At 39.1% G+C, this 27,021-nt stretch overlaps 1 protein-coding gene across 12 annotated transcripts in view; it reads left to right on the forward strand.

The window, feature by feature from the left end:
- The window catches only part of LOC105490079 (testis specific 10), a 163,389-nt gene that overhangs the window by 12,826 nt on the left and 123,542 nt on the right, over nt 1–27,021 (forward strand). For 2 of the 12 annotated variants that reach the window (XM_011755363.3, XM_011755365.3), the window contains exons 1-3: nt 424–540; nt 14,768–14,896; nt 24,434–24,649. In XM_011755363.3, the coding sequence (XP_011753665.1) occupies nt 484–540; nt 14,768–14,896; nt 24,434–24,649 (402 nt within the window). In that variant the 5' untranslated portion in view covers nt 424–483. Of the gene's footprint in view, nt 1–57; nt 280–421; nt 541–14,767; nt 14,897–23,517; nt 23,654–24,433; nt 24,650–27,021 lie in introns of those variants that run through there. The other 10 variants (XM_071077293.1, XM_024795492.2, XM_011755377.3 and 7 more) reach the window with 10 other exon arrangements.

Below are 27,021 nucleotides of genomic sequence, written 5' to 3' on the forward strand. Positions count from 1 at the left end.
GCTGGTTACTAGGAGACGGGACGCTCGGGTAGGGCGACTAGGCGCTGCGTGGGCGTGCGCCTGCGCGGCGCGGATGGGCCAGGAAGAGGTCCCTCCTAGGTGCCCTGTAAGGCAGGCAGGTGGACGTACGCGTCGCTCCGTGCGTAAGTGCGCGCGCACGGCTTGTAGTCCCCGCGAGAGGGAAGGTCGAGCCAGGTACGCGTGCGCACCGAGCCTGGGGGCGAGCGGGACGGAAGCAAAGCTGGGGCGCCGGGGAGGTGGAAGACGAGCCCCACTCCGGTACAGAGCGTGAGGGCGGGGCCACGGCGGCGCCGGCTGGCGCTAACCGCCCCCGCCTCCTTCCCGCGGGCTCCCTCCTTCCTCCGATTCGCCGGGGCGGGGCCGGGACGATTTGGGGGTGGGAAGGGAGGAGAAAGGGGCGGAGGATGGAGACTGGGCGGTTCTCGTATTCCCCGCGGAGGCCGAGACCTGGCAGTCGCGGGGATGAGCTCTGGGCAGGACGGCGGGCCGAGGAGCCCGGGGAGGGACCCGGAGCTCCAGGTAGAAGCTGCGGAGATGCGCAGGGTGGGGAGAGCGCTGCTGCTGGGCCAGAAGGTCTCTGAGAAGGCGGCTGCAAGCGGGCGGGAGTGGCGGGTGCGGGGCCGTGGCAGGCGGAGGTGGGCGCTCGCCGCGGGAGCCGCTGTGAGGGGCTGCGGCGGGCACCGCTGCCGGCCGGAAGCTTAGCTGCACGCGTTGCCCCTGCTTCTTGGGAGGTTAGGTTTGAGCCCAGTTCCTATGGTCACCGCTTCGCGTCCTCCCGCAGCTCTCCGCTTGGTTGTTGGGGGGACTGTTCAGTTTAGAAACGCTCTGGAAGCTCTGGTGGAGCCGAGGAATTTGGAAGTCACAGATTTGGGAGTTCAACCTGACTCCCTATCGCTCATTTCTGAGCCTCCGTCTAGACTTGGGGTGGTGAAAGGCTGAGATTACATAGGCATTTGCATGAAAATCTGATAATTTTAGTAAAATTATACACGGTAAAGGCAGGGAAAGCTGGCTTTTGTTGAAAAACTATTTGAGACTTAAATTGGATTACTAGGTGATCATGGACTTGGTACCTAAAAACTCACAGAAATATGTTTTTTTTTCACTTTTTTTTCCCCCGCGACTTCAGGAAGGTTTGCATAGATTACAGTGTCCCAACGTTTTCCTTCTTCCATTCCAGGACCTTATATCCTAGGAGATTTCCTTGTTTAAAATTCTCTGTACTGGTGTTCAGCATTTCAAGTATACTTTGTTTACGTGTAAGGACATAAATAGAATAACAATAGGTTTGTAAGTAGGAAAAAAACAGGTTAGTTATAGAAGTGGGATGTCACATTCGAATTTGCTTCCAGAATAAGACAGATTCTTGTTTGTATTTTAATTGATTAATGAGCCAAACTCTTCAGTCTTAGTGGGAAATAACTAGGAAGGTACATTAATGAAATATTAATTTTAAATCCTAAACTTTGGCATTATTTTTTTAATGGCAGCTTCCAAAATATTTCACTTATTGTTTACCTTCTGAAGAAAAATCATTGCTTGTAGCTCAATATAATCAAGTGTAGAGATTCTCTGGGAGATCTTTTCTGTCTGCTTTTTCAGTTGTTTAGACTAGTTTGTTTAGGACGATTTGGTTTTGAAGTCCTCCACACACACAGGCAGTTAGAAGTATTATTATTTATCTCCTTTTCAGATTACATGTTTCTTTCCGTCCCCACAGATGGCCACTCTCCTGACTTCTAAGAGCCACTTCCTTGATTTTCCTTAATGTTTCATATCATTGTATGTGAACATGCACATTACAGTTCGGCTTGTTTTTGAACTTCGTACAAATGGGATTGTACTGAGTATTCATTTACATCTTGCTGCTTTAGTCAACATTTTTTTAAGATTAATCTTTATTGTTGCTCTCAGTATTTAGTTTGGTGATTGTTTCCCCAAATATTTATCCACTTATTATATAAAATCCTCTCTCAAAATTATTCATAAATCTTGTATGGTTTTCCACATCCTTCTGTTAGTGAGGCTGTTCCTTCTTACTTCAATGTCTGTAAGTTTATGCTTTTGGAGACAATATTTTTAAAAAGAAAAACCCACCTCAACTGTAGTAAACTTTTGTGGAACCAGATTTCAGAATTCCATATGAAGTAGTACAGTATTTTCCATTCTATCAAAAAATTAAATAATTTGTTGAATACATATTATGTGCTTCATATTTTGTTCAACACTGATGATACTTTTTATTATATAATCTTCTGTTTCACTGAAAAATTAAAATTCAACTAGACAGAAACTTCCTCAGATTTCCATGCCACTTACCTTTTTTTTTGTTTTGAGACATGATCTCACTCTGTCGCCCAGGCTGGAGTGCAATGGTGCGATCATGACTCACTGCAGCCTTGACCTCCAGGACTCAAGTGATTCTCCTATCTCAGCCTCCCAAGTAGCTGGGACCACAGGTGGATGCCACTATGCCTGGATAATTTCTTTTTTCTTTTTTGTAGAGACAGGGACTCACTATGTTGTCCAGGTTGGTCTCAAATTCCTGGGCTCAAGTGATCCTCCGGCCTTGGCCTCCCAAAGTGTGGGGATTATTGGGATTACAAGTGTCTAAATCTTCACCTGTCTTTGCTTTTCTCTTTCTTGTCTCAGGGCAATACGTATTTACCTGGGTTTCCTCTTATTACCTCAGCTGTCTTTCTCCATCTATTAACATTAACTCATGCCTTAGGAATCTTCATTGTTTCTGTACTGTAGGACTTCTTCACCTGGAGTCCAAGGACCTTAGAGAGTCTTAAATCACCTGAAATTGTTTGCAAAGGTGTATTTGCATTTTTCTAAGGAGAGGCTGCAGGGCTTTTAATTCTGAAAGAGGATCCTATGTAAAGAGAATTAAGGAACAAGTTTTTCTCCTCCTGTAGTGACCTTTCCACAACCTTGGTCGTCTTCCACCTTTGTTCTACCTTTCTTCCTTTCACAATCATGCTTCCTAAAAGAAGTTTACATTTTCCATTTTTTTTTCTTTACTATTCATTCATTAGTCCCCTTCAGACTTGTTTTCACCCACCATTGAAACTGCTTTGTTCGAATCATTAAATTTTCTTATTTTGAAAATGTTTTATTGCGTTTCACCTTTGTGCTGGGCACTTTTAAGGCATTAGGGATATAACAGAGACAAGACAAAAACCTAGGGCTCTAGAATGTTATATTCTAGTAGGGGGAGGTAGTAAACAAGTGAGCAAATAAATGATATAATTTCAAGTAGTGATAAGTGCAAATAGCTTATCGCTTATTTGAGAGAGTGACTGGGAGAGAGGCTGCTTTAGGTAAGTAGTCAGGGAGGCCCTCTGACATTTCAGCCAAGGAGCTGAGGGTGAGAAGATAGCCATGTGAAAGGCTGGGTATAAAGTGTTCCTGAGAGGAAAAGCAAGAGCAGAGGACTTGAAGTCAAATGATATTGGCACATATCTTAGTCCATTCAGGTTGCTCTAATGAAATAACATAAGCAGCAGAAATTTAATTCTTACAGTTCTGGAGACTGGGAATTCTAAGATCAAGTTGCTAGCAGAAACAATGTGTGGTGTTTTTTGGTTTATAGATGGTACCTTCAGACTGTGTCCTCATATGTTAGAAGGGGCGAGGGAGCTCTCTGGGATCTATTATATACTGGCAACTCATCATGGCCTAATCATCCCCTAAAGGCTGTGCCTTTTTTTTTTTTTTGATGTGGAGTCTCACTCTGTCCCCCAGGCTGGAGTGCAGTGACATGATCTCGGCTCACTGCAATAAATCCCTTCTAAGTTATTAGCAAATGTTGTTGGTTCTACCTTAAAATATATATTCTAAATCCATCCACTTCTCTATATTTTTGTTACCACCTCCCTGGTCCAAGTCACCATCATCTCCCACCTAGAATACTGCAACCATTCCCTGCTGTCTTTCTGCTTCTATTGTTGCACCCTACAACCTATTCTCCACACGGAAATCAAATCAATCACTTCAAAATAATGAGATCCTGTGGGAGGGGAGAAGGGAGAGGGAAAAAAACGAAAAAGAAAATTATAATAAGATGATCCTGGCTCAAAAATACACCAATGGCTTCCCACTGCAAGTAAGAATAAAATCCAGGCTGGGTGCTGTGGCTCATGCCTGTAATCTCAGCAGTTTGGGAGGCTGAGGCAGGCAGATCACAAGGTCGATAGATGAGACCATCCTGGCCAACATAGTGAAACCTCGGCTCTACTAAAAATACAAAAATTAGCTGGACGTGGTGGTGTATGCCTGTAATCCTAGCTACTCGGGAGGCTGAGGCAGGAGAATCATTTGAACAAGGGAGTCAGAGGTTGCAGTGAGCTGGGATCACGCCACTGCACTCCAGCCTGGCGACAGAGACTCTGTCTCCAAAAAAAAAAAAAAAAAAAAAAACATGGCCCTTGTCTTCACTTAAAAGATCTAGTAAATCTAGTACTCCTTCTTTGTTCACCCAATAGCTTTTTCTTTCTGTTCCTCTAATGTGCGGCTTCAGTCTGAATGTCTGTGTCCTCGCAAAATTTTTAAGTTGAAATTCTAACCCCTAAGATGATCAGGGGTTAGATAAAGAGGCACAGTCTTGGTCGGGTGCAGTGGCTCACGCCTGTAATCCCAACAGTTTGGGAGGCCGAGGTGCGTGGATCATGAGGTCAGGAGTTCGACACCAGCCTGGCCAAGATGATGAAACCCTCTTTCTACTAAAAATACAAAAGTTAGCTGGGCATGGTGGCAGGCGCCTGTAATCCCAGCTACTTGGGAGGCTGAGGCAGGGAATTGCTTGCACCTGGGAGGTGGAGGTTGCAGTGAGCTGAGATCATGCCACTGCACTCCAGCCTGGTGACAGAGCATGACTGTCCCAAAAAAAAAAAAAAAAAAAAAAAGAAAGTCTTTTTTAGACATGTTAAAGTAGCCATGGCTGTGGACATCCCGTAAAAGTAATATAATGTATTAAGTGCTCCAGTAGGGATATACTCATAGTTCTTTTGGAATGGAGAGTAGATCCTAAGTCTTTTTTGAAGAAGTAGAAGTCAGAAATACTTTTTTTGTAGCTTCTTTCTCAGTGTTCCCTTAGCATCTATGTGCATTACTCTGATGTAGCAGTAATCATGCTGTGCTGTAATTTCTGATTTATTTGTTCTGGACTTTCCTAGATTCATTTAGGGTTGAAATTGTAGGGTTCTATTTGTTTTACATCTTTTTATCCTCAGAAGGGTGTTTTTGGTTCATTCTTATTCTAGCTATTTGTAAGTTTACTTATAAAGTGAATAAATGTGATGGCTACAGTCTGAAAGCATGAACTAAAACAGTGATAGGGATGGAAGAAATGTAACAGATAATTTTTAGTGAAAAGATCAGTAGGACTTAATAGCCAATTAAGTTGACTCAGTGAGAGGAATTAGTAATAATGGTAAATAGTAACATGTATATAGTGCTTATCATGTGCCAGGCACTATTCTAAGTGCTAAAGTTCAAACATGTATTAATTCATTTAATCCTCACACAATTCTATGATGCAGATACTCTTTTTTTTTTTTTTTTGGTACAAAGTCTTGCTCTTGTCCCCCAAGCTGGAGTGCAATGGTGCAATCTCGGCTCACTGCAACCTCTGCCTCCTGGGTTTAAGCGATTCTCCTGCCTCAGCCTCCCAAGTAGCTGGGATTATAGGTGCCTGCCACCATGCCCAGCTAAGGTTTGTATTTTCAGTAGAGGTGGGGTTTCACCATGTTGGCCAGGCGGGTCTCGAACTCCTGACCTCAGGTGATCTGCCCGCCTCAGCCTCCCAAAGTGCTGGGATTACAGGCGTGAGCCACTGCACCTGGCCAATGCAGATACTCTTATTGTCATCCCTATTTTGTAAATGAGGAAGCTATAGTCAGCAAAGTAAGCAAGTCACCCAAGGTCACGCAGCTAATATGTGGCAGAACTAGGATAATGAATGTAGGCAGGCTGATGCCAAAATACATGCTGTTAACCACTCTGCTGTGTGACTTCCTAATTGAGAATGAAAGTTCTTCCTTATTTTAGACTTCACATTGAAAAAAATAAAAAAGAATAAATTAAAAATAATTTTTTAGCGGCTGGCAAGATGGCCGAATAGGAACAGACCCTGTCTGCAGCTCCCGGCGAGATGAACGCAGAAGGTGCGGAAGGCGGGTGATTTCTGCATTTCCAACTGAGTGTAAACAAAGCCAGTGGGAAATTCGAACTGGGCGGAGCCCACTGCAGCTTGGCAAAGCCGCTGTGGCCAGACTGCCTCTCTAGATTCTGCCTCTCTGGGCAGGGCATCTCTGAAAGAAAGGCAACAGCCCCAGTCAGGGGCTTATAGATAAAACTCCCATCTCCCTGGGACGGAGCACCTGGGGAAAGGGGTGGCTGTGGGTGCAGCTTCAGCAGACTTGAATGTTCCTGCCTGCTGGCTCTGAAGAGAGCAGCAGAGTGCTCTAACTCTGCTAAGGGACAGACTGCTGCCTCAAGTGGATCCCTGACCCCTGTGCCTCCTGACTGGGAGATATCTCCCAGCACGGGTCGACAGACATCTCATACAGGAGAGCTGTGTCTGGCATCTGGCAGATGCCCCTCTGGGACGAAGCTTTCAGAGGAAGGAACAGGCAGCAATCTTTGCTGTTCTGCAGCTTCTGCTATTTGCTGGTGATACTCAGGCAAACAGGGTCTGGAGTGGACCTCCAGCAAACCCCAGCAGACCTGCAGCAGAGGGGCCTGACTCTTAGAAGGAAAACTAAAAACCGAAAAGAATAGCATCAACATGAACAAAAAGGACGTCCACACAGAAACCCCATCTGAAGGTCACCAACATCAAACACCAAAGGTAGATAAATCCATGAAGATGAAGAAAAACCGGTGCAAAAAGCCTGAAGATTTCAAAAACCAGAATGCCTCTTCTCCTCCAAAGGATTACAACTCCTCACCAGGAAGGGAGCAAAACTGGATGGAGAATGAGTTTGACGAATTGACAGAAGTAGGCTTCAGAAGGTGGATAATAACAAACTCCTCTGAACCAAAGGAGCATGTTCTAATCCAGTGCAAAGAAGCTAAGAACCTTTTAAAAAGGTTAGAGGAATTGCTAACTAGAATAACCAGTTTAGAGAAGAACACCTGATGGAGCCAAAAAACACAGCACGAGAACTTGGTGAAGCATATGCAAGTATCAATAGCCAAATCGATGAAGTAGAAGAAAGGCTATGAGATTGAAGATCAACTTAATGAAATAAAGCGTGAAGACAAGATTAGAGAAAAAAGGATGAAAAGAAACGAACAAAGCCTCCAAGAAATATAGGATTAAGTGAAAAGACCAAACCTGCATTTGATTGGTGTAGCCTGAAAGTGACAGGGAGAATGGAATCAAGTTGGAAAACACTCTTCAGGATATTATCAAAGAGAGCTTCCCCAACCTAGCAAGGCAGGCCAACATTCAAATTCAGGAAATACAGAGAACACCACAAAGATACTCCTCAAGCAGAGCAACCCCAAGACACATAATCATCAGATTCACCAAGGTTGAAATGAAAAAGAAAATGTTAAGGGCAGGCAGAGAGAAAGGTTGGGTTACCCACAAAGGGAATCCCATCAGACTAACAGTGGATCTCTCTGCAGAAACCCTATAAGCCAGAAGAGAGTGGGGGTCAGTATTCAACATTCTTAAATAAAAGAATTTTCAACCCAGAATTTCATATCCAGCTAAACTCAGCTTCATAAACAAAGGAGACATAAAATCTTTTACAGACAAGCAAATGCTGAGAGATTTTGTCACCACCAGATCTGGCTTACAAGATCTCTTGAAGGAAGCACTAAACATGGAAATGAAAAATAGGTACCAGCCATTGCAAAAACATACCAAATTGTAAAGACCGTCAACACTGTGAAGAAACTGCATCAACACGCAAAATAACCAGCTAGCATCATAATGACAGGATCAAATTCAAATATAACAATATTAACCTTAAATGTAAATGAGCTAAATGACCCAATTAAAAGGCACAGACTGGCAAATTGGATGAAAAGTCAAGACCTATTGTTGGGTTGTATTCAGGAGACCCATCTCACATGCAAAGACATACATAGGCTCAAAATAAAGGTATGGAGGAGGATTTACCAAGCAAATGGAAAGCAAACAAAGCAGGGTTTGCAATCCTAGTCTCTGATAAAACAGACTTTAAACCAACGAAGATCAAAGAAGACAAAGAAGGGCATTACATAATGGTTAAGGGATCAATGCAACAAGAAGAGCTAACCTAAATATATGTGCACCCAATACAGGGCACCTAGATTCATAAAGCAAGTCCTTAGAGACCTACAAAGAGACTTAGACTCCTACACAATAATAGTGGGAGACTTTAACACCCCACTGTCAATATTAGATCAATGAAACAGAAAATTAACAAGGATATTCAGGACTTGAACTCAGCACTGGACCAAGTGGACATAATAGACATCTACAGAACTCTCCACCCCAACTCAACAGAATATACATTCTTCTCAGCAAGACATCACACTTATTCTAAAATTGACCACATAATTGAAATAAAACACTCCCCAGCAAATGCAAAAGAATGGAAATGATAACATTCTCAGACTACAGTGCAATCAAATTAGAACTCAGGATTAAGAAACTCACTCAAAACCACCCAACTACGTGGAAACTGCTCCTGAATGACTACTGGGTACATAATGAAACTAAGGCAGAATTAAGTTCTTTGAAACCAATGAGAACAAAGACACAACACACCAGAATCTCTGGGACACAGCTAAAGCAGTGTGTAAAGGGAAATTTATAGCACTAAATGCCCACAGGAGAAAGCAGGAATGATCTAAAATCAACATCCTAACATCACAATTAAAAGAACTAGAGAAGCAAGAGCAAACAAATTCAAAAGCTAGCAGAAGATAAGAAGTAACTAAGATTAGAGCAGAACTGAAGGAGATAGAGACACGAAAAGCCCTTCAAAAAAATCAATGAATCCAGGAGCTGCTTTTTTGAAAAGATCAACAAAATTAATAGACTGCTAGCTAGACTAATAAGAAAAGAGAGAAGAATCAAATAGACAATAAAAAAATGATACAGGAGGTACCACCACTGATCCCACAGAAATACAAACTACCGTCAGAGGATACTATAAACACCTATCTGCAAATAAACTAGAAAATCTAGAAGAAATCGATAAATTCCTAGACACATATACCCTCCCAGGACTAAACCAGGAAGAAGTCAAATCCCTGAATAGACGAATGACAAGTTCTGAAATTGAGGCAGTAATTAATAGCCTAGCAACCAAAAAAAAAAAAAAAAAAAAACCCAGGATTAGATGGGTTCACAGCCGAATTCTACCAGAGGTACAAAGAGGAACTGGTACCATTCCTTCTGAAACTATTCCATACAATAGAAAAAGGGAGAATCCTCCCTAACTCATTTTATGTATCCAGCATCATCCTGATGCCAAAACCTGGCAGGGAAACAACAACAAAACGTTTCAGGCCAATATTTCTGATGACCATCGATGTGAAAATCCTCAATAAAATACTGGCAAACCAAATCCAGCAGCACATCAAAAAGCTTACCCACCACAGTCAAGTCAGCTTTGTCCCTGGGATGAAGTCATATGGTTCAACATATGCAAATCAATAAACATAATCCATCACATAAACAGAACCAATGACAAAAACCACATGGTTATCTCAATAGATGCAGAAAAGGCCTTTGATAAAATTCAGCACCTCTTCATGCTAAAAACTCTCAATAAACTAGGTATTGATGGAATGTATCTCAAAATAATAAGAGCTATTTATGACAAACTGCATAGCCAATATCATACTGAATGGGCAAAACCTGGAAGCATTCCCTTTAAAAACTGGCACAAGAAAAGGATGCCCTCTCTCACTACTTGTATTCAACATAGTGTTGGAAGTTCTGGCTGGGGCAGTCAGGCAAGAGAAAGAAATAAATGGTATTCGGATAGGAAGAGAGGAAGTCGAATTCTCTGTGTTTGCAGATGATGTGATTGTATATTTAGAAAACCCCACACTGTCTTAGCCCAAAATCTCCTTAAGCTGATAAGCAACTTCAGCAAAGTCTCAGGATACAAAATCAGTGTGCAGAAATCAAAAGCATTCCTATACACCAATAATAGACAAACAGCCAAATCATGAGTGAGCTCTCATTCACAATTGCTACAAAGATAATAAAATACCTAGGAATACAACTTACAAGGGATGGGAAGGACCTCTTCAAGGAGAACTACAAACCACTGCTCAAGGAAATAAGAGGACACAAATAAATGGAAAAACATTCCATGCTCATGGATCAGAAGAATCAATATTGTGAAAATGGCCATACTGCCCAAAGTATTTTGTAGATTCAGTGCTATCCCCATGAAGCTACCAGTGACTTTCTTCACAGAATTAGAAAAAACTTCTTTAAATTTCATATGGAACCAAAAAAGACCCCCTATAGCCAAGACAATCCTAAGCAAAAAGAACAAAGCTGGAGGCATCACGATACTGGACTTCAAACTATACTACAAGGCTACAGTAACCAAAACAGCATGGTACTGGTACCAAAACAGATACATTTATACCAGTGGAACAGAACAGAGGCCTCAGAAATAACACCACATATCTACAACCATCTGATCTTTGACAAACCTGACAAAAACAAGCAATGGGGAAAGGATTCCCTATTTCATAAATGGTGCTGGGAAAACTGGCTAGCCATATGCAGAAAACTAAAACTAGACCCTTTCCTTACACCTTATACAAAAATTAACTCAAGATGTATTAAAGACTTAAACATAGGCCGGGTGTGGTGGCTCAAGCCTGTAATCCCAGCACTTTGGGAGGCCGAGATGGGTGGATCACGAGGTCAGGAGATCGAGACCATCCTGGCGAACACAGTGAAACCCCATCTCTACTAAAAAAATACAAAAAACTAGCCGGGCGAGGTGGTGGGCGCCTGTAGTCCCAGCTACTTGGGAGGCTGAGGCAGGAAAATGGCGTAAACCTGGGAGGCGGAGCTTGCAGTGAGCTGAGATCCGGCCACTGCACTCCAGCCTGGGTGACAGAGTGAGATTCCATCTCAACAAAAAAAAAAAAAAAAAAAAAGAAAAAAAGGCTTAAACATACAACGTAAAACCATAACAACCCTAGAAGAAAACCTGGGCAATACCATTTAGGACATAGGCATAGGCAGAGAGTTCATGACTAAAACACCAAAAGCAATGGCAACAAAAGCCAAAATTGACAAATGGATCTAATTAAACTAAAGAGCTTCTGTATAGCAAAAGAAAGTGTCATCAGAGTGAACAGGCAACCTACAGAATGGGAGAAAATTTTTGCAATCTACCCATCTGACGAAGGGCTAATATGCAGAATCTACAAGGAACTTAAGCAAATTTACAAGAAAAACAAAACTCCATCAAAAAATGGGCAAAGGATATGAACAGACACTTCTCAAAAGAAGACATTTATGCAGCCAACAAACATGAAAAAAAGCTCATCATCACTGGTCATTAGAGAAATGCAAATCAAAACCACAATGAGATACCATCTCATGCCAGTTTGAATGGCGATCATTAAAAAGTCAGGGAACAGCAGGTACTGGCGAAGTTGTGGAGAAATAGGAACGTTTTTACCCTGTTGGTGGGAGTGCAAATTAGTTCAACCATTGTGGAAGACAGTGTGGCGATTCTTGAAGGATCTAGAATCAGAAATACCATTTGACCAAGCAATCCCATTACTGGGTATATACCCAAAGCATTATAAATCACTCTACTCTAAAGACATATGCATACGTATGTTTATTGCAGCACTGTTCATAATAGAAAAGACTTGGAACCAACCCAAATGCCCACCAATGATAGACTAGATAAAGAAAATGTAGCACATACACACCATGGATACAGTGCAGCCATTAAAAAGGATGAGTTCATGTCCTTTGCAGGCATGTGGATGAAGGTGGAAACCATCATTCTCAGTAAACTAACACAAGAACAGAAAACCAGACACTGCATGTTCTCACTCATAAGTGGAAGTTGAGAACACATATGCCAGGGCCTATCAGGGAGTGGGGGCCTAGGGGAGGGATAGCATAAAAAGAAAAAATAATTTTTTAAAAAAGGAACCTCGTCTCACTTGCCTTTTCTGAGAACTGTACAACAACACAAGTTCCATTCTAATTGATGAGATTGCAGCAAGGTTGAGGATATTTATGTGGCCCGAGGTGGGGAAGCTGGCAGACCAGGCATGGGAATTCCAGATATACTGATGTCTCTTTCCCCTAGAGATACTGTCCCCAAAGCTGGTGGAGGGAGGCTAGCAGCTCCAGCATGATTGATTAGGATTGTCAGGTGGACTTGTGGTCTCTTGCTATTTTTAATTCCTAGCCAGGCCTGATAGGTACTTTTGCAAAAGTCCCACTTTATTCGGTTTACCAAAGAGGAGGAAGAAACTCTGATTTTGTCTGCTTTATCACACTGCTTCATTATCAACCTCAAGAAGTTTTTTGACATTTTTTATTACATAAAGAACTCTGTGCATGTTCTTTCCCCATTGGATACAGAGAGTTTTTGGACATTTTTTGTTCTTAAGAGTCTAATGTGGGAGGAAGACATCCAGTAAAACTTAGAACATAAATTCTTCTATAATCTCTATATAAATATCAATTAATAGATGATCATTATGCAGTGGAGAAGACAGAGAAAACCTGGAGAAAATTGAATTCAAGCTGAGCCTTAGAAATGTCTTAAGTTAAATGGAGAAAAGAGTGAGGGCAAGGCTTCTTGAACAGATGATAAAATACTTTTGAATATATATGTATTAAGAATGTGTTGGCTGGGTGTGATGGCTCATGCCTGTAATCCCAGGGAGACTTAGGCGGGAGGATCTCGTGAGCCCAGGAGTTCAAGACTAGCCAGAGCAACATAGGGAGACCCTGTCTCTACAAAATGGAAAACAATTAGCCAATTGTGATGGCACATGCCTGTGTTCCCCCCAGCTATTTGGGAGGCTAGGGTGGGAGGATTGCTTGGGCCTGGGGGGTCGAGGCTGCAGTGAGCAGCTGTGATCATGCCAACCTGGGTGACAGAGCGAGACCCTTTTGTGTTGCATAGTTTGTCTTTCATAGAGGGCTTCTTGGAGGTATCAAGTAGGAGATAAGTTTGGAGAAGTAGGAAGGGACAAAATTACAAAAGTACTCTGAATATTGAATGGGTTTAGACTTTAAGAGATCCTTGCTATTCAAATAAATCAGAAATTACAGCACAGCATGATTCAACATGTGGTCTCTGTACCAACCAAATAGGGATCTCCAAGCAGCTTTATAGAAATGTCAAATCTCAGCCTGTAAATAAGAATCTGCATTCACACAACAGTCCCAGATGATTCTTACATTTCAGTAAAAATTGAACAGTACTGCTCCAGTGAGGAGTCGTTTCATTCTGTTATTCTAAATCATTTTTATCACTAGGAATACATTTTTCAACAGAAACTATGTAAGAAATGGTAGTTAGGAGTTCAGTCCAGCCACTAGGGGTTTAAATGCTTCATAATTTGAAATATTCTGTGAAATCTAATGCTGAGGTTCCAGGTGGGGCAGTAACTGTTGCAATGAAGAACAGTTGTGCCTTGTTTAGAGCCAAGAAAAAAGGGAAATAAATCTGCCAGCTTGTTTAAGTGCTGGTTTACACAGAGTATATCATAAGGTCAGTGACTGGGGAGATCCTGATTCTGTAATTCCTTAGGTAGGATTTTGGAGAACAGCAGCTGTGTTTTGAGGAAAGATCTAAGATGCTCATAACAAATTCTCTTTTAACACAATGGTAGCCTTGATTCAAGGAAATAAAAAATTATTTTCCTAAGTTACACAATCTCTAAGATATGTTGTCAAGTAAAACAGTGTGATGCAGAATAGTACGTGTAGTATGCTAAAGTGAAAAATCTCTAACATTTGTTATTTTGCATATGTGTATGTATAGCTATAGTATGAATTCTTAGAAATGAAATTATTTGAACAGAAGCTATGTGCATTTGTCGTGTTTATAGATTTTATACAATTGTTCTCCATAAATATTGTATCAATTTACACTCCCACCGGTGATATATAAGGGTACTATGTTATGTATCCATCTTACTGATCTTTGCCATGTGATAGTTAAAAGAGGGTCTCAGTGTTGTTTTAATTTGTGTCACTAAAGGTTGAGATTGAACATCATAAAATACATTTAAGAGCCATTTCTGTAAATGTTGACATTCTTTGCCAATTTTTCTATTAGGGTATTTTTAAAATCTTTTTTATTTCTAGGAATTATTTATATATTAGGGAAATTCACTCTTTGTGATATGAATTGCGAATCTTTTTGCTTGTATAGAGTAGCAACAGCAAATGTAGCTAGCTAACAGCTGTTTTGGACAACACAAGCCTGAAGGTAGACTACTTAATTTGCTGCTGATCCCATATTTCTGTAGAACCATGATTGCCAAAAGGATAGTGTAGAATGTCTTTGAAAAGCGTGTTCATACCATTTGGACAACACACAGAAAAAGTTTTATAAATTTTAAGAAGGTAAAGTTTGATGAAATCCTCTTAGCTGGTGGGAAATGGTGAAAAAAATCTCAGAATATTATCAGTTTTCAAAATGTATTGATGTGAGAAATCACAGAGCTGTTTTAAACTGAATGCCTCTGTATTATTTCCCATTCTTTGTACTAGGTTACCACCAAAGAACATGAGTTTGGTCTAGGGGCTCCAGTTTCTGAAGCTGAAAACTACCAGAATACTCTCCAGCTAGAACGAGAAGTGAGAAACCAAGACAGATTCATCTCAACACTGAAATTACAGGTTGCGTTTAGTTACAACATACTTTCCTGAGTTAATTTGGGGTGGGAGCCTATTTTGAAACAAGAAGATAGAGAATAAATAACTACCAATTCAGAGCTCATTTAAATGTTACGGGTCTAAAATCATTCAATTTTTATCTTAACCATTTTGATAAACATGAAGTCAGAGTCAATGAGTGCAAACTACATGTCAAGTGTTGTGCCAGTTACACAGTTTTTACTTAATCATCCCCAGCTTGTGAAAAAGTGATGCCATTCCATTTACAGATGTGGAAACTGAAGTTCTAAGAGGTTGAATAATTATGGCACTTGAGTAACACGTGACAGAACTAGGATTTCTCCAAAATCCTATGTTAGCTGGGATTTGAACTCAATTCTCTGAACTCCAAGTTCAGTATTGTTTCTGTTCTCCTGATGCTTGACATGTAGTATAGCTATTAATAAAGGCTATTAAAAGAGATTTCTTTTTCCAGGAAGATAGAGTAGACTTAATTTTTCTTATTCCTCCTGCTAAGTACAGCTAAAAACTCTGAACACTATGTATAAAACACTTTAAGACTTTGACAGGTGGAGAGAAGAAGGAACATTGGCTAAGGCTCTCAAGGCACAAAAAACAACGTGTTAGTTCCTGGGTTTCTTTTTCTCCATATGTCCCAGACAGGCTGCTAGAAAAACTGGCAACTGGAAATAACAATGGGCACAAAAGAAAGACCCAAGAAAAGCCATTCCTTCCTAGGCAAAGGACCAGGAAAGGAGCAGTCTATCAAGGCAGACAACTTTTAAGACACTAACTATCCACTCCAAGCAAATACCACAGAAAAAACTGCAGCCCCATTCCTGCCAGCTCAGGCCAAGTAAAGAGCCTACACTTTCCACGCTTGCCAGACTGTAACAAGGAGCCCAGCTTGTGCCTCACCCCACTCTTTCTCTCCCCACTCCTCCCACACCAGGGTGATAGCAGAGAAGGCTAAGTGGGAAACTAGGACTTTCATCCTCACCAGGGAATAAGGGGGCCCTGAACCCCATGATGTCAGCAGAGACAACGTGAGGAGCCAAGGCATCTACTCCCACTTTATAGTAAGAGGCACTCTTTCTTGCCGTGGTATCAGAGGAGACCTGAACTTTCACCACCTATCAGCAGTAAAGGCCATCCACCCCTGGTGTCAGTGGGGGACACGTGGGGAACAGTAATGAGGCACCTCTGGGATTCCTTCCAGGCTGGTGTAATGGCAGAGGCTTAGTGGGGAGCCTGAACTCCCATTCTTGCCTAGCAGTATCTAGGAACACCACCTTTCCAGATATCGACATATGCCAGGTAGAGGAACTGGACTTCTACTTTGACCTAGCATAAATAAGGCAATGTCCCTCCTTTTTAGTTGGAGCAGTGTCACAGGAGGCCTACTAAAACATAAGATCCAGAGTCTTATAATGCTAGGTCTCAATTTAAAAAAAGACATTATAATCCAAAGAATCAGGAAGGTTTGAGAGAAGATAGGAGAAGCCAGCACTGAAATAGAACGGATGTTACAATTATCTGGCAAGGACTTTAAAGCAGTCATATAAATGCTTCAGCAAGCAATTATGAACATGCTGGAAATGAATGAGGAAAAGTTGTCTCAGGAAAAAAAGATATGAAGAAGAACCAAATGGAAATTTTGGAACTAAAAAATAAAGTAACTAGTCCACACAAAAGTCAGCATATGAATGTTTATAGCAGCTTTATGATAATTGCCAAAAACTTGGAAGCAACCAAGATGTCTTTCAATAGGTGAGTGGATGAGCAAACTGTTGTATGCCTATACAATGGAATAGTGTTCAGTGCATTTTAAAAATGAGCTGTGTAGCCATGAAAAGACATGGAGCAAACCTTGAAAGCCTGTTGCAAACCTGAAAAGGCTACGAAATGTATGATTCCAACTACATGGAGATGATAAAATTATAGAAACCATAAAAAGAGCAGTAGTTACCAGGAATTAGAGGGAGAGGGGATGAATAGGTGGAGCACAGGATTTTTAGGGCAGTGAAACTATTCTGTATGATATATTAATAGTGGATACATGTCATCCCATGTGTGTCAAAACTCACAGAATGAATAACACCAAGAGTGAACCCTAAGGTAAACTATTGACATTAGCTATTAATAGTGTAACAGTAGGCTGGGTGTGGTGGCTAACGCCTGTAATCCCAGCACTTTGGGAGGCTGAGGCAGACGGATCATGAGGTCAGGAGATCGAGACCATCCTGGCTAACACGGTGAAACCCTGTCTCTGCTAAAAATAGAAAAAAATTAGCCGGGCGTGGTGCCAGGCACCTGTAGTCCCAGCTATTCGGGAGGCTGAGGCAGGAGAATGGCGTGAACCCTGGAGGCGGAGCTTGCAGTGAGCTGAGATCACGCCACTGCACTCCAGCCTGGGTGACAGAGCAAGACTCTGTCTCAAAATGATAATAATAATAATAATATTAATGATGATGTAGCAGTATTATTTCATCAATTGTGAGAAATATACCACATTAATATAAAATGTAAATAATAGAGGAGACCATGTGTTGAGGGAGAGAGGGAGGAGTGTGTAGGAACTCTTTGTACTTCCTAATCAATTTTTTGTAAACCTAAAACTACTCCAAAACCTTAGTCTATTAACTACATGAGAGAAAATATTTCCAAGTTACATATCTGAAAAGGGCTTAGTATCTAGAATATACAAACAAAGGACTCCTACAATTAACCTCTTTTCCCCCAAAAAAATCTAATTCAAAAATGGGCAAAGGACTTGAACAGATATTTCTGCAAAGAAGATATACAGATGTCAATAAATACATGAAAAAGATGATCAACATCAGCCATTAAAGAAATGCAAATCAAAACCATGAGATACCACTTCATTAGGATGGTTGTTATAATGGAAAATAACAAGTGTTGGTGAGGATGTGAAGAAATTGGAGCACTTGCATTGCTGTTGGGAATGTAAAATGGTGCCGCCATGGTGAAAAATCATTTGATGGTTTCTCAAAATTTTAAAGACAGACTAACCATATGATCCAGCTATTCCACTCCTAGGCATATACCCTAAAGAGTTGAAAACATGGACTCCAGTAGATACTTACATACAAATGTTCATAGCAACATTATTCACGATAGCCAAGAGGTAGAAAAAACCCAAATGTCAACAAATGAATGGATAAACAAAATATGGTATGTGCTTACAATGGAATATTACTCAGCTTCAAAAAGGAATGACATTCTGATACATGCTGCAAAATGAATGAACCTCAAAAACATTATACTAAGTACAGTAAGCCAGACATAGGAAGACAAATAATGCCTGATTCCACCTCTACCTAGAATAGTCAAATTATGGAGATAGAATTGTTGTTTAATGGGTACAGAGTTTTTTGGGGGAGGGGAATAAAAAAGTTCTGGAAATAGATAGTGGTAATGGTTGCACAACGTTGTGAATATACTAATGCCACTGAATTATATACTTAAAAATTGTTAAAATGAAAATTATGTATATATATTTTGTGACAATAAAACAAGCTTTAAAAATAGAGTAACTGAAAATAAAAACCCAATGTTCTCAGTAGAATGGAGGAAAGGAATGAATCAGTGAACATGAGACTAGAAAAATAATTACCTAATGTAAACATCAGAGAGAAAATAGATTGACAGAAATTTGATTAGAGCCTCAGAGACAGGTAAAACTATGCTCGACAAAAAAGTGAGAGAAGGTGGTGCTAAAAAAAAATTTGAAGAGAAGTCTGAATTTCCCACAAATTTGGCACAAAGACATAAAACAGATGAAAGAAGGTGACTGAATACCTAACAGGAGTCACCCAAAGAAATCCGTGCCAAGACACTAAAAAAAATCCTGAAAGTAACCAGAGAGAAATCATGCATTATCTATGGAAGAACACCAGTTCAAGTCACAAGCAGATATTTTTCATCTGAAAGATTGGAGGTAAGAAGGAAGTGGTGCAACATATTTCAAGTACTAGAAAAAAGCAAACCTGTCAACCCAGAATTTTATATCCAGAGAAAGAATCTTTGAAGGTTGAGGGAAAATAAAGACATTCTTGGTTAAAGGAAAATTAAGATAATTTGTTGCCAGCAGAGCTACACTAAAAGAATAGCTAAAAGAATTTCTCTAACCAGAAAGGAAGTGATAAAAAGTAATCTTGGAGCAGTAGGAAGAAAAATATATAGAGCAAAAAATACAAGTGAATGAAATAGAATTTCTTTCTTTTTTTTTTTTCTTTTTCTTTTCTTTCTTTTTTTTTTTTGAGACAGGGTCTCGCTCCATCATCCAGGCTGTAATGCAGTGGCATGATCTCTGCTTACTGCAGCCTTGGCCTCCTGGGCTCAAGCAATCCTCCCACCTCAGCCTTTCAAGTAGCTGGGACTGCAGGCGTGCACCACCGTGCCTGGCTGATTTTTGTGTATATATATATATATGTGTGTGTGTGTGTATATATATATATATATATGTGTGTGTGTGTGTGTGTGTGTGTGTGTATATATATATATATATATTTTTTTTTTTTGGTAGAGATGGGGTTTTGCCATGTTGCCAGGGCTGGTCTCGAACTCCCATTCTCAAGTGATGCACCTGCCTCAGTCTCCCAAAGTCCTGGGATTACAGATGTGAGCCACTACTCTGAGCCAATTTTTTTTAAGTTTACAAAATTATATTTAACTGTCGAATGTGGTTCTTAATGCATGTAGAGGAAATATTTAAGACAATTATTTTATTAATAGGGGAAGGTAAAGGGACCTAACAGGAGGTAAGGTTTCTGTACTTTCACTTGAACTGTTAAAATGTAGGCTATGATAAGTTCTGTATATATAATGTAATGCCTAGAACAACCAGTAGAAAAAGATCAAACAAGAGGTACACTCAGAAACACTATAAATAAATCAATGTAGAATTCTAAAAAATGTTGAGGTAATCCACAGGAAGGCAGCAAAAACAAAACTCTCCATTATTTCAACACTTAAAACTACAATAATCAAGACTGTGATATTGGCGAGGGATAGATACATACATGAATGGTACAGAACAGAGAATCTAGAGTTAATCCTATACAAGTACAGCCGTATGATTTTTTGACAGAGATGCAGATGCAGTTCTGTGGAAGATAGTCTTTTCAACAAGTGGTGTCAGAGCATTTAGATATAGAGAAAACAGTTACCCTACACTTAAGTCTCACACTTTATAAAAAAATTAACTAGATGGACCATAGATGTAAATGTAAAACATAAAACTATGAGACTTTTAGGAGGTAACAGGAGAAAATTTGCGGGAAGTTAGGCTTGGGTGGAAAGTTCTTAGATATGATACCAAAAGCATGATTCATAAAAGGTAAAATTGGTAATATGGACTTAATCAAAATTGAAGTTTTTAGCTGGGTGTGGTGGCTCATGGCGGTAATCCCTGCACTTTGGCAGGTGGATGGATCACTTGAGGCCAGGAGTTCAAGACCAGCCTGGCCAACATGGCAAAACCCCATCTCTACTAAAAATTACAAAAATTAGCTAGGCATGGTGGTACATGCCTGTAGTCCTCAGCTACTCGAGAGGCTGAGGTGGGAGGATCACTTGAACCCAGGAAGCAGGTTGCAGTGAGCTGAGATTGTACCAGTACACTCCAGCCTGAGTGAAAGTGAGATTCTGTCTCAAATATATATATATATATGTATATATGAGTTTTTACTTTGCAGAAGACCCTGCTAAGATGATGAAAAGACTAGCTACAAACCACATATTTGCTAAAGGACTCATATCTATTGTATCAAATGCAGAACTCTTAAAATTTAATAGTGAGAAGCAAACAATTCAGTTAGAAAATGAGCAAAAGACATGAAGAGATACTTCACAGAAGGATGTTTGGTATACTAGAAAAAGATATTCAATCTCTGTAAACATCAGGGGAATGCAAATTAAGGCCGTGATGAAATAACAATTCAGTTCTAAGAACAACTAAAATAAAAAATAGTGACAATACCAAATGCTGCCAAGAATGAGGAGAAACTGGATCACTCATCCATCCTGGTAAGAATCTGAAATGGTACAGCCACTCTGGAAAATAATTTGGCAGTTTTTGGTTAGAGTAAACATACATTTACCATACAGCCCAGCAGTTGTACTCCTGGGCATTTATTCCAGAGAAATGAAAACTTATATCTACTCCAAACCTATATCCTACACAGTTGTTCATAGCAGCTTTGTTATATTCCCAAACTGGAAACAACCAGTTTTCCTTAATTGGTGAATGGTTAAACTGTGGTATTCCATACCATGGAATATTATTCAGCAATAAATAGGAATGAACCTATTTGATTCAAATAACAACTTGGATGGATCTAAAGGATGCTGTGCTGAGTGAAAAAAAGCAATCTCAAAATATCACATGCTGTGTGATTTTACTTATAAAACATCCTCAAAATGACAAAATTGTACACACTATTGGTTGGGAAGAATTGAGGGCAGGGAAGGAGAATATAAAGGGGCAGCAGCAGAACAGTCTTGTGGTAATGGAACAGTTCTGTATCTTCAGGTGGTAGTTACAGAGATCTGCACATGTGAAAAAAATGATACAGAACACCATGCACATGGTGTATCTGGGTATGATACTGTACTGTGTTGTTTATGGCACAACTATTAGTGGAAACTGAGTAAAGGGCGTATGAGACTTCTCTGTGCTACATTTGCTTCCTGTAAATCTTATTTAAAAATAAAAATTTTTAACAAAACTACTTGAGTACCTATAATACTGGAAATTTTACTTGAGCTCTTATATAATGTCTAATGACAATTCTACAAATTGTAGGCCTTCTGTCCATTTAACAGAAGAGACTCAAGAGACTGTCAGTAATTTTTTTTCTGAAGTCAGATGCATCTTCTAGGGTCAAGAAAATATGGTAAACACCCCAATTACATAACTGGTAAAGAACTAACAACAAGATTTAAACCTATCTCTGCCAAAGTCCAAAGACCATATCCTTTGTATTACTCTAGACTGCCTCTTCTAAAGTACTTTTGTCTTGGAATTGAGTGAAAGTAGAGTTTCATGAGAGAAGTGAGGGGAGTGTTCATTTATATTACTAATAATTTATTTGCTTAATAATTTGAGGATTATATGTGAGATATGTAATACATGATGCAGAAACAAGTGATATGTTGATATAGAAATGAGACATTCAGGCTTTTAAGTTGTTCAGAATTTAGTAGAAGGGACAGGGAAATAAATGATTTTAATGCATCTTAAAAAATATTGAGATAAACATATAAGAGGCTTTATGGGCGCACATACTGGAAAGGAGAAGCATTTAACAGCTCCTGGTGCAATGGGAAGTTAACAGACATTTTTAGTGTGCTCTTGTTGCTGAGAAATATGGCGTAGGAAAAGCCACGAACAAAGATGAAAAACATAACTTGAAGTTTATCTGTTTGTTTCACATCCTATAGCTTGTTTGTTTTAAAAGAAAGTAGCTGAAATAATAAGGGTAGGGTAAAATAAGGAAACAATGAAAGCCTGGGGTGACAGTAGCAAATAATTGTACATAGTTTCTGTGCATGTTGCCAGAGGTGGGCTTTAGATTTGGCTTTAAAATTTCTAGAGACAAAGGCAAATAGAAATATTAGTTAAATAATTAATGATTGTTAGGGTAAGAACAAACCAGGTATCCAAAAAAGGCACGTGTTTTCCTGAAATGGAAGACTAAGCAGGGTTTTCCTTGAGGATTCTTATAAAGAGGGTTCTGTGACAACACTTCAATTTCAAGTGTGTACATTTCAATAACTCTTCTAAAATGAATTTTTAAATGAATTTAATGAGATTTTTTTTATGGTGTGTCTGGTGGTAGGAAGTTAGGTTGGACAGGTAAGTCGAGTTGGACCATAAATGGCATTTTAAAATTTTATTCTCAATGTCATAAGGTAACATAAGGTTATAGGAATGACCTCAAATTTGCATTTTCAAAGAATTTTTGAGAGTAGATGCGGAGAAGGCCAAAAGAGAAGAAGAGAGTAGGAGATACCAGATTAAACTAATGACTTTAATTATGCCTCTTGGTGTGCTGTTTACTGGGTACAATAAATGGCATTGTAGCATATTTAGTTAAAATTAATTCATGACTTTTAGGATTTTTTATGTAGCGACAACTTATAAGGTTTTTTTGAAGACAACGTTGTTGATTTTAATGGTTTGGGAGACGATACCTCTATAGCTGTTTGAAAAGGGCAACCTTGGGGCATAAGAGGTCAGGGATTTAGCAATTTCAGATGCTCCTTACGGACTGAAACTTCTGTGTGCGAGTGGTTTTTTTTTTTTTTTTAATGCATCTTTTACAGGGTACTAACAGTATCTTAGACACAATAGGTGCTCAATAAATATTTGTTAAATACACAATGAGAGACAAGTACTATGGAAAACAATTTGTACCATGACTCTGGCCCATAGTTATTTTTGTTATTGCATGTAACATATTGTATTTGTATTTCCTCAAGTAAACAAGAAATTCCCTGAGGGCAGGTACTTAACCTATCTTTGTATCTTTGGAATTTAATATAGTTCCTGACATAATCATTGTTCAATGGGTCTAATTTTTTTTTTTCCTTTAAAGGCATTTGGATACCTTCGTGATAGAAAAGGCCCTTTTCTTCATCCATTGATGGTTTGATAGTGGGCTGGGAAGGAAAGCTGTGTTCCTCCACATTAGGCAGCAAATACTTGATTGATTTGATATTTAGCTTAGTCAAGTAAGTTACTGGTACTTTTAAAAGGACTTTTTAAAAAAGTTAATAATATACATATATATGTATATTATTATTATTATTTTGTTGTTGTTGTTTAAGATAGTCTTGCTCTGTCACCCAGGCTGGAGTGCAGTGGTGGGATCTGGGCTCACTGCAATCTTTGCCTCCCAGGTTCAAGCAATTCTTGTACCTCAGCCTCCCAAGTAGCTGGGACTACAGGTACTTGCCACCATGCCTGGCTGATTTTTTTTATTTTTAGTAGAGATGGGATTTCAACATGTTGACGAGGCTGGTCTCAAATTCCTGACCTCAGGTGATCTGCCCACCTCAGCCTCCCAAAGGGCTGGGATTACAGGTATGAGTCACCATGCCTGGCCTAAAAGAGTTAATATATTTTAATAATAATAATTAGGAATTTAATTATAAAGAACTCTTAAAGGTATTAAAATTAATTTCAAAACTATTGTATTTTCTTTATTGCAGATATAAGTATTTGGCCATTTTTCTAATAGATTGGCTAAAAATAGTAATTAAGTTCTTTTTAAAATAAACTATAAATTGTCTTGAAAGATATTGCTGTAAAATTTAAAATTTTTGTTTAATATATTTTTTCAAATAGGTAATGCATTCACATGGTACAAAATTCAGAAGGCACAAAAAGGTATACAGTTAAGTTTCTTTGCCAGGGAAGCAGATCTCCCTTCCTGATTCCAGTCACATAGTTGCTCCCCAGAAAAAAGCTAAGGAATTATTTTAATGTGTTTTTTTTTCTAATAATAACAGATTGAAGATCTCAAACAGACAAATCATGGCTTGGAAGAATATGTTAGGAAACTCTTGGATAGTAAGGAGGTGGTAAGCAGTCAAGTAGACGATTTAACCAGCCACAATGAGCATCTTTGTAAAGAATTGATTAAAATTGACCAGCTAGCAGAGCAACTAGAAAAAGAGAAAAATTTTGTGGTGGATTCCGCCAACAAAGAACTTGAAGAAGCCAAGGTACCAGATTTACCACTGATCAGGATTTTAATTCTACTTTAAACATCATGTAATTTTTAAATGCAATGAAAAAAGTAGCATTCTCATTTGTATAATTTGGAAGCTTTTTAGATTTGACAGTATATTTAAATGTCTGTTCTAAGGATTAAATTATTGCTCACATTTTATTTCTTTTAACAGATTTTACGCAAAACATTTCCTAAGTAGTATGTAGTCATTGTAAAAAATTTCAAAGCAACAGGAATGTTCTGTGAACCAAATGTTGCTCCCACTTCCCAATTCCTCTCTCCTCTATGGAGATATCTACAAACCAATAGATACATTTATTTTCATTTATTTTCACACATATAATTGATTTCAATACACTTTAAAAAAGATTTTTACCAAACTAAAAATAGAACTGCCATGTGATCCAGCAACACCGCAGCCGGGAATACATCCAAAAGAAAGGAAATCAGTATGTCACAGAGGCATCTGCACTTCCATGCTTATGGCAGCACTATTCACAATAGCCAAGATATGGAATCAATCTAGGTGTCCATTAACGGATAAGTGGATACAGAAAATGCAGTATATATACACAATAGAATGTCACTCAACCATAAAGAAGAATAAAACTCTGTCATTTGCAGCAACGTTAATGAGCCTGGAGGACATTATGTAAAGGGAAATAAGCCAGGCACTGAAAGACAAATATTGCATGTTCTCACTCATATGTGGAATCTGAAAAAATCAATCTTATGGAGACAGAGCATAGACTGATGGTTACCAGAGGCTAAAAGAATAGTGGGGAGGAGAGGATGAAAAGAGGCTGGTTAATTGGTACAAAAATACAGTTATAGAGAAGATATGAATTCTAGTGTTTGATGGCACAGTAGGCTGACTATCTTTAACAATTTATTGCATATTTTAAAATAGCTGAAAGAGAAGATTTGGAGTATTTCCACAACAAAGAAATAATCTTTAAGGTGATGGATATCCCCATTACCCTGATTTGATCATTACACATTGATGCATGTATTAAAATATCACATGTACCCCATAAATATGTACCATTATTATGTATCAATAAAAAGTCAATTTAAAACTTTTTTTTAAACTAAAATTTTAAAATTTGCCAATCTTTTTTTTTCTTACTGATGTCTGACATTTGGTTCTTGTTCAGGCAGGTTTTTTTTCCACCTCAAGAACTAGAGATATACTTTCTAAAGTTTTCTTTTAATACTTCTTAGTGGTTTTCCTTCTTTTAATACTGCTCGTTTCTTCTTGTTCTAATATGAAGTAGGGTTGCCTAGTCCTTTCTCCACTGATTTGACATATCATTTTAACAGATACTAAATTCTCACATCTGTGACTATGTTTCTGGACTATTTGTTTTCATTGATTCATTTGCCTTTTTCTGTGCCACCATCACATTGTTTTAGTTACTGTAGCTTTATGATATTTTGATTGACATTTTATTTCTTGATTGAGTACTCTGCCATGAAATTTAGAAACTGGAGATTAAACGTAATTATAAAATGACAGTTTCACTTCTCCATTGCTGCCTAATAGCTGATAAGCAAGATAGAGCATATATGAAGTTCAAAAAACAACCTGTTGAATTTTTAAGTGATAGCGTGTAAACACGCTTATTTGTCTTGATTTTATTAATCACCAAATTAGTAAATTGTGTCTGTAAACAAAGTAATTTCCCAAAGCTAATTGTTATTACGTGTTATTTCTTAAACATTCTTTTAATGTAACAGGACTCCTATAGCAAATCATAAAGCAATTAAATAAATTATCAGGTGAAACATTATTGAAGTCACTGTTACAGTAATTTGAAATATGAGTCCAATTGATGAACTCTAGGATTGTATGTATTTTTACGCAGTAACCCCTCATTGAGACTGCTTAATGGAGTTTAAATTAGTGGAAAGTCAAATAATGCAACTTTTTTGTTGCTGAGACAGCGTTTCCATTTGTCACCCAGGCTGGGGTGCAGTAGCACGATCTCGGCTCACTGCAACCTCCACCTCCTGGGTTCAAGCAATCTTCTGCCTCAGTCTCCTGAGTAGCTGTGATTACAGGTGCCTACCACCATGCCCATCTAATTTTCATATTTTTAGTAGAGATAGGGTTTCATCCTGTTGGCCAGGCTGTCTTGAACTCCTGACCTGAAGTGATCTGCCCACCTTGGCCTCCCACAGTGCTGGGATTACAGGCATGAGCCACCTCACTTTGCCATAATAGTGCAATGTTTAAATACATGAGTTTATTACTTTAAGGATACAGTCTTCTCAAACCATGTTGTCTGGAACAGGTCCTTAGAACTACTTGAAATACTAGATAGGAATGATTTGTTTTTAACTTTTGAATTATTTATCTTC

The sequence above is a fragment of the Macaca nemestrina genome, chromosome 13 (assembly GCF_043159975.1).
Source record: "Macaca nemestrina isolate mMacNem1 chromosome 13, mMacNem.hap1, whole genome shotgun sequence".
NCBI classification, from domain to species: Eukaryota; Metazoa; Chordata; class Mammalia; order Primates; family Cercopithecidae; genus Macaca; species Macaca nemestrina.